Source organism: Ammospiza caudacuta, chromosome 24, assembly GCF_027887145.1.
Source record: "Ammospiza caudacuta isolate bAmmCau1 chromosome 24, bAmmCau1.pri, whole genome shotgun sequence".
NCBI classification, from domain to species: domain Eukaryota; kingdom Metazoa; phylum Chordata; class Aves; order Passeriformes; family Passerellidae; genus Ammospiza; species Ammospiza caudacuta.
Window position 1 is genome coordinate 8,105,601 of NC_080616.1, and position 7,902 is coordinate 8,113,502.

The 7,902-nt window shown below is 54.8% G+C and overlaps 1 protein-coding gene across 2 annotated transcripts; it reads right to left on the reverse strand.

The window, feature by feature from the left end:
* Positions 1–2,596: 2,596 nt before the first annotated feature.
* Positions 2,597–7,634, reverse strand: GUCA1A (guanylate cyclase activator 1A). 2 transcript variants are annotated; one of them, XM_058819520.1, is made up of 5 exons: positions 7,437–7,634; positions 5,110–5,259; positions 4,535–4,625; positions 4,192–4,302; positions 2,597–2,616 (listed from the first exon to the last, which is right to left on the reverse strand). In XM_058819520.1, the coding sequence occupies exons 1-5, from the start codon at positions 7,632–7,634 to the stop codon at positions 2,597–2,599; spliced, it is 570 nt and encodes a 189-aa protein (XP_058675503.1). The 2 variants fall into 2 exon arrangements, with proteins under 2 accessions (XP_058675503.1, XP_058675502.1); XM_058819519.1 differs by lacking the exon at positions 2,597–2,616 and having other exon boundaries at positions 4,142–4,302.
* Positions 7,635–7,902: the final 268 nt, after the last annotated feature.

A 7,902-nucleotide genomic window follows, 5' to 3' on the forward strand; every position in this document is an offset into this window, starting at 1 on the left:
CGCTATTTTAGAGCCCTGGCTACAGGGCCCTGATCTCTCGCAGCCCCATCAGCGCTCAGCCGGCTGTGGATGTCACAATTTGCATAATCCCATTGCCAGACTTAGGGCCGGCCCCAATTGGATTGCGCTGATCCGATCGGATTTCTTTCTGCTCTAAACGGGGAAGCAGGAGGGCTCGGAAAAGGCAAATGCCACCTGACGTTTCTGGGCTGCCATCTGCTCCGTGCCCTGCGGCCGGGCGGGACTGAAGGAGCAATAACCGGGCTGGGAAGCTGCAGCTGAGGCTGAGGTGGAAGGGAAAGGGGAACAGGAGCCAGGGAGGCGTCAATCACACCCTGAAATAGCCCGGGAGATGCACAGCATCCCTGGGAGAGGCTGAGCGATGGGAGGCTGAGGGAGGGGGATCCCTGCCCTGCTCTGGGTGCAGCTGAGCCTGGGGCAGGGGCGGCTCTCGGGCTCGGGTTTGTGCCCAGGTCATTCCCGGAGCACCTGGGGCAGGTTCCCTTCGGAAATGTCCTGAGCGAGGCCAGAGTGACCTCCTGAGCCCCGTGCCGGTCACTGCAGGCAGTGCCTGTGGTCCCTTACAGCTGTTTTGTTACAGCACCTGTGCCCAGCTGTGCCATGGCAAAATTCCTTTCCTTTCTTTCCTCCCTTTCATTCTTTTCCTCTCTTTCCTTTCTTTTCTCCCTTTCATTCTTTTCCTCTCTTTCCTCCTTTATTTTCCTTCCTTCCTTTCTTCCCTTCCTGTCTGCCGTTCCTCCTTTCCTTTCCTTTCCTTTCCTTTCCTTTCCTTTCCTTTCCTTTCCTTTCCTTTCCTTTCCTTTCCTTTCCTTTCCTTTCCTTTCCTTTCCTTTCCTTTCCTTTCCTTTCCTTTCCTTTCCTTTCCTTTCCTTTCCTTTCCTTTCCTTTCCTTTCCTTTCCTTTCCTTTCCGTCCTCCCTTTCTCTTCTTTCATTTCTTCAAAGTTAAACTCAGCTCAGAACCTTAGAAGGTGTCTCAAGTTTGGGGGGTCCCTTGGGTTTGGGGTCCCGAGGCTGTTTTGGGGGTTCTGTTGGGTTCGGGGTCCCGGGGCAGTTTTGGGGGTTCCCGGGGCTGTTTTGGGGGTTCCCGGGGCTGTTTTGGGGGGTTCCGGGGCTGTTTTTGGGGGTTTCTCTCGGTTTTTGGGGGATTCTCTCGGGTTCGGGGTCTCGGTCCCGGCGCGTTCCCGCTGCTCCCGGCGGGGCCGGCAGGGGGCGCTGCGGGACGGGACACGGCGGGAACGGGGCGGGCAAAAACCGGGACGGGAACGGGATAGTGGGAACGGGAACGGGATAATGGGAACGGGAACGGGATAATGGGAACGGGATAGTGGGAACGGGATAATGGGAACGGGAACGGGATAATGGGAACGGGATAGTGGGAACGGGATAGTGGGAACGGGAACGGGATAATGGGAACGGGATAGTGGGAACGGGATAGTGGGAACGGGAACGGGATAGTGGGAACGGGATAGTGGGAACGGGAACGGGATAATGGAAACGGGATAGTGGGAACGGGATAGTGGGAACGGGATAGTGGGAACGGGAACGGGATAATGGGAACGGGATAGTGGGAACGGGATAGTGGGAACGGGAACGGGATAATGGAAACGGGATAGTGGGAACGGGAACAGGATAATGGGAACGGGATAATGGGAACGGGATAGTGGGAACGGGAACGGGATAATGGGAACGGGATAGTAGGAACGGGAACGGGATAGTGGGAACGGGATAGTGGGAACGGGAACGGGATAGTGGGAACGGGATAGTGGGAACGGGAACGGGATAATGGAAACGGGATAGTGGGAACGGGATAGTGGGAACGGGAACGGGATAATGGGAACGGGATAGTGGGAACGGGATAGTGGGAACGGGAACGGGATAATGGGAATGGGATAGTGGGAACAGGATAGTGGGAATGGGAACGGGATAATGGAAACGGGATAGTGGGAACAGGAACGGGATAATGGGAATGGGATAGTGGGAACGGGATAATGGGAACGGGATAGTGGGAACGGGAACGGGATAATGGGAACGGGATAGTAGGAACGGGAACGGGATAGTGGGAACGGGATAGTGGGAACGGGATAGTGGGAACGGGAACGGGATAGTGGGAACGGGATAGTGGGAACGGGAATATGGGAACAGGATAGTGGGTACGGGAACGGGATAGTGGGAACGGGATAGTGGGAACGGGAATATGGGATAATGGGAACGGGATAGTGGAAACGGGATAGTGGGAACGGGAACGGGATAATGGGAACGGGATAGTGGGAACGGGAATATGGGATACTGGGAACGAGATAGTGGGAACGGGAATATGGGATAGTGGGATAACGGGAATATGGGATAGTGGGAACGGGATAGTGGGAACGGGAACGGGATAGTGGGAACGGGAATATGGGATAGTGGGATAACGGGATAGTGGGAATGGGAACGGGATAATGGGATGGAATCCATGGGATGGGATAGGAATGGGATAATGGCATGGCATGGCACAGAGATGGGGACAGGGATGGGATGGGGACAGGGGTGAGATGGGACAGGGACAGCCCTTTTAGAACTACTTTGGCTTTCTAACTAGAGATCTGGCTGCTTCCTGCTGCCCCTGGGCACCGAGGGGAGCTCAGGAAAGCTCTGGCAGAGCTGATGCTGTCTGTGCCAGGGAGGTGCTCACAAAGCCCACGCTGAGCTCAGCTCCCTTCCCGTGCTGTGCCAAGGCCAAAGGGCTCTGGGTTTGGTGCTGGTCACCTGTGGGGGAGTTGGTTGTGCTGCAAGAAGGAGAGTTACACTGCTGTATTGCACTAGGATCTGACATTACACTGCTGTATTGCACTAGGATCTGACATTACACTGCTGTATTGCTCTAGGATCTGACATTACACTGCTGTATTGCACTAGGATCTGACATTATCCTGATGTATTGCTCTAGGATCTGACATTACACTGATGTATTGCACTAGGATCTGACATTACACTGCTGTATTGCTCTAGGATCTGACATTACACTGCTGTATTGCACTAGGATCTGACATTATCCTGATGTATTGCTCTAGGATCTGACATTACACTGTGAGTAACAGCTCAGCCCACTCTAATGAGGGGTTGAAGCCGCTCCCTCCTGCAGGGCTGAGAGTGGACAGGCTGGCCATCAAGGGCTCCTGCCCAGGGTGCTGTGGTTTGTGAGCCCCAGAACAACCCCAGAGCTGCTCTTCCTGTGCTTGTGTGAGCCACTAAATCTGTCCTGCTGGAACCAGGAGGGTTGATTGCAAGAGAGGAGAGGCACAACCTGAAATAATATTGTAAAACATCTTTATTAGCTCACCATAGGACTGGAAGTACAAAAGCTTCCAGGTAAAACTCTGTCCAGTGAAAAGGACACACAGGAAAAATGGTCAGGAAAATGGTCCTGCTCGTCTGGAAGCACTTCCTTCCTTCCTTCCTTCCTTCCTTGCAGATCCTTCAGGGAGAAACATTTCCTTACAGTCCAGGGGGTTGTTAGAAAAAGGCACCATTCCATGTTTTTAGTGCTTTTAAACAAAGAAAAGCCACTGCATTCACCCCTCCCCTTGTGCTAGCTCACACATGTTGTAACTCACATTATCACTGCTCACTGCTGACCAAATAATAATGAGTGAAGGAAGGAGCGACCAGAACAGGAGATTGCTTGCTCTGGAAATTCAAATGGAAGGGGAAGGTTTGGATCTGCTTTTCCAGGACCCCTTTCACGGGGCCAAGTCCTGGTTGGACCCCACTGGGGCGTGCTGGCCACGGCCTCAGTGGCAGTTTTGGGGTGTTCTCAGTGAGTTCTTACCCTGCACAGCCTCGTGCAGCACTGGCTGTCCCCTCTGACCTCAGTGGATATTTTGGGGTGTTCTCAGTGAGTTCTTACCCTGCACAGCCTCGTGCAGCACTGGCTGTCCCCTCTCTGAGCTCAGCAGTGTCCAGAGCCATCCCAGCTCCGTGTGGGATGGACATTGAGTTATTTAGCTCTGCACCCCTCTCCTCTGGTACCCAGGGGTGTCCCCCCGGTGCCCGTGCCCAGGGGACAGTTCTGTCAGCAGGGAGTGCAGGCACAGCTGATCAGTGGCAGTGCCAGGGCAGGCCAAGGCACAGCCCAGGGAGCTACTGGGCAGCCTGGGCGTCCTGCCCGGCCTCGTGGGGGTTCTTGCCGTCATTCTGGATCAGCCTCACGATGTGGGTCAGGTCCAGGCTGCGCGTCAGGATGTCCAGCAGCATCTCGTCCTTCTGCACGCCCTCCATGAACTCCTCCAGGGACAGCTCGCCTGCAGGGCACAGAGCTCTGTTAAACCCACAGCTCCCTGCAGCTCCCTGCACCCCAGGACTGGCACAGAGCCTGCAGTGGGGGCCCAGCACCCTCACTGTGCCCCAAAGCCCAGCACAAAGCCAGGGCGCACGGGGGGCTCAGCCTGCACAGGGAGCCACCCTCTGCCAGCCCTCCCACCCTGGTGTTCTGGGGCTCAGGGAAGGGAGGGCAGTGCCCAGGAGGGGCCTCACCATCTCCATTGATGTCGATTTTGTTGAACACCATGTCTGTGAACTCCTCTGCCGTCATCTTCTCGTTGCAGCGGTTGATGGAGCGAATGGCCTGGGGGGAACGAGGGCACAGGAGTTACTGAGAGCTCTGCAGGGGTGTGGGTGTCCATCAGAACAAGTGGCCAAATCACCAGCACAAAAGTCCAAACACTTTTTCAGGGCTAAACTTGTTTTCAGGCAGTTAGGCTTGGAAAGGAGTGAGTCTTGTCTGAAAGGCTGGAGATTAAAATCACCCAAAAAGGCCACCAATGCTTCACAAGATTTACTGGGCATGCTGGGATAAGCCAGGAGCCATTCACCTCTGAAAACCCTCAGATTAAATTGAGGCGCTCATCTCAGCCCCGGTTTCAATGCCCAGGGTCAGGCAAGGACAGGACAGGGGTGCTGGAGGCACAGCTGGCACAGCTGGCAGAGCACAGCAGCAGCTTTGGGCAGCTCTGCAGCTGACCGTGGCATTCATGGCTGGAAGTTCCTGCTGCAGCCCCCCTGCACCCAGGGCCCATCTGGGCAGGGATGGAGGGGCTGTTCCCACTCACTTTGATGATGTTCAGCAGCTCAGCCCGGTCGATGCAGCCGTTGCCATCCACATCATAGAGCTTGAAATACCACCTGAGCTTCTGGTCCACCTTGCCCTTCAGCACCAGGCTCAGGGCTGCCACATACTCCATGAAATCGATGTAGCCATCCTACAGGCAGAAGGTTAGAAGCTGAGATTAAAAGCAGAGTCAGGCAATAAAGGATTATTTTGGTCGCTTCTGAAGTTCCCCCTGGAACTTCACCTCCAGCCTGAGAGCAGGGGCTTGTGGAGTGCAGTGGTGAAAGCCAAGGTTCTGCCTTGTACAGAAATGCTGTACAATGATGGAATTACAGAATCATAAAGGCTGGCAGAGGCTCCCAGGTCACCAAGCCCAGCCTTGCACCGTTAGGGTTGGGACTGGCTGGTGGATGTGGCTCAGGGACAGGGCTGGCCTGGCTCAGGGAATTAACACGCCAGGCATTAATTACCAGCCCAAAGCAGGGGATTCAGAGGTCACAGAGGTTTATGCAGATGGGCCCTGATAAATCCCCCAGCCCCATTCTGCCTGCACACACCCTCAGCTCCTTTCTCCTGCCTGGGGTCCCATTCCCAGGAGAGGAGCAGACTCAGGGGTGACCCCAGCACGCTGTGACATCTCAGGCTGGGGTTCCTCTGTCCCTGTGCCGTTGCTGTGCCCGCTCCACGTTTGGAGCACAAACACTTTTATCTTTGACTTTCCTGCCGGGTGTTTGCCCACCCCAGCTGGTGCCATGGTTCGGGTGCCCAGCTGGGGCCAGGATGGTGGCAGCACTGCAGAGCTGCTGCCCCGAGCCCGTAGCCACCAAAGTGCCCCCAGACGAGCCTGTGACGCTCACAGCTCCCAGGGGGGTGTTAAAATGCCTCCTGCCCACCCCAGAGCCTTCCCAGTGTTTGAAAGGATCCATTGCCCTGCTGTGGCTCATGGCACTTCCCTGCGAGGGCTCCTGTGGCACTGGGAACACGTTCATGTGAACCCGCGGTGGCACCCGGGCTCAGGGATCCCAGGGCCCTTTCCACCCGCATTGATTCCATGATTCCCAGTAGAGAGCATAATCCAGGGTTTGTCAGTGAACAGAGGCACTGCCCCGGGGCCAGGACCTTGCAGAGATCATCTGCTTGATCCCAGGGCTGCAGCAGCCAGATTAGGGACAAATAACTGCTAAGCCCCTTCCCAGCAGGATTTCCTGTGCATCAATTCCCCTTTCAGGCATGCATTCAAACAGCAGTGAGCAAGGGAAAGGCCAAGGCACCAACCAAACACCTGAAGGGTTTAGGGCCTGATTTGCATTTTTGTCAATGGGATTAATGCCACTAAGCCCTTTGGGTTGCCATAAAATAGATTCCTCACCTCACAGGAGGTGCAATTTCAGGTCATTTGCAAGCAGAGGAGGATGCAGTTTGCTGTCGGAGACACAGCATCGACCTGCTCCCCAAAAATCTGCTCATGGACTGCTTCCCAAAAATCTGCTCTGGAACTGCATCCCCAAATCCCAATGCTCTGGGATTGCATTCCCAAATCCCTGCTCCGGGACTGCATTCCCAAATATCAGCTCTGGAACTGTATTCCCAAAAATCCCAATGCTCTGGAATTCCATTCCCAAATCCCTGCTCCAGGACTGCATTCCCAAATATCAGCTCTGGAACTGTATTCCCAAAAATCCCAATGCTCTGGAATTCCATTCCCAAATCCCTGCTCCAGGACTACATTCCCAAATATCTGCTCTGGGACTGCATTCCCAAATCCCTGCTCCGGGACTGCATTCCCAAATATCAGCTCTTGAACTGTACTCCCAAAAATCCCAATGCTCTGGAATTCCATTCCCAAATCCCTGCTCTGGAATTCCATTCCCCAATCCCAAAGCCTCTCCCCAGGGATTCCAAGCTCGTTCTCCCATGGAATAAAATCCCTCCCAGTGCAATCCATTCACAGTTTCCAGTTTCCCAGAGCACCAGCAGCCCCAGCCCGTGCTGGGGACTCACTGAATGCAGCCCTTGTCCTCACAGCCACTGTCACAACATTCAGTGTTTAGGGATTAAAGGGCACTTCATTTTAAAGGGATCAAAGGCTGCCAGATAGAGCCCCCCTGTTTCAGAAGGAAAATGTCAGTTCTGGGAGAAGCCTGTGTGTCCCTGCAGGGCAGGCAGTGGGTGAGGGTTCCTGCTGGCATTTCTCACGTCCCAGAACCGATTCCACACTTTATGAGGCTGCGGTGAACCAGGCTGCACATACCCAGAGCAGGTTCTGCTCCCTCCCTCCCTCCCAGCCAGCCCAGCCCTGCACGGCCCAGTGGGAAGGACAATATTTACCTTATTAAAGTCAAACGTCTCAAACATTTGCTCAACGTATTTGTTCGCTGCCGGACTCAGGTTTTTCAGGCCAAAAAACTGTTTGAACTCGTAGAGGGTGAGCTGGCCAGAAGGACACTCTGTCATGAACTTCTTGTACCACTGGTGGCACTCGGTGGTGCTCAGCTCCTCCACGGTTTTCCCGTCCATGTTCCCCATCTCCACACCGGCTGCTGGGCCCTTTGCGGCCAAAGGCGGAGGGTTTGTGAGATTTAGGGAAAATAAAAATATCTCACAATTCTGCTTCTTGCCTCCGAAGCCCAGACGTCCCCAGCAGCGCAGGGTCAGGGCATCAGGAAATCCCTGGTGCTGTACAGATCCCAGCAGGGATGGACACAGGAGGCTCCTCTTGCCGGCAAACCCAAAAGCACAGAGCCCTCCTTGGAGGGAAGGTGGCATTTAAGCACCCAGCAAATCCCTCCCCAGC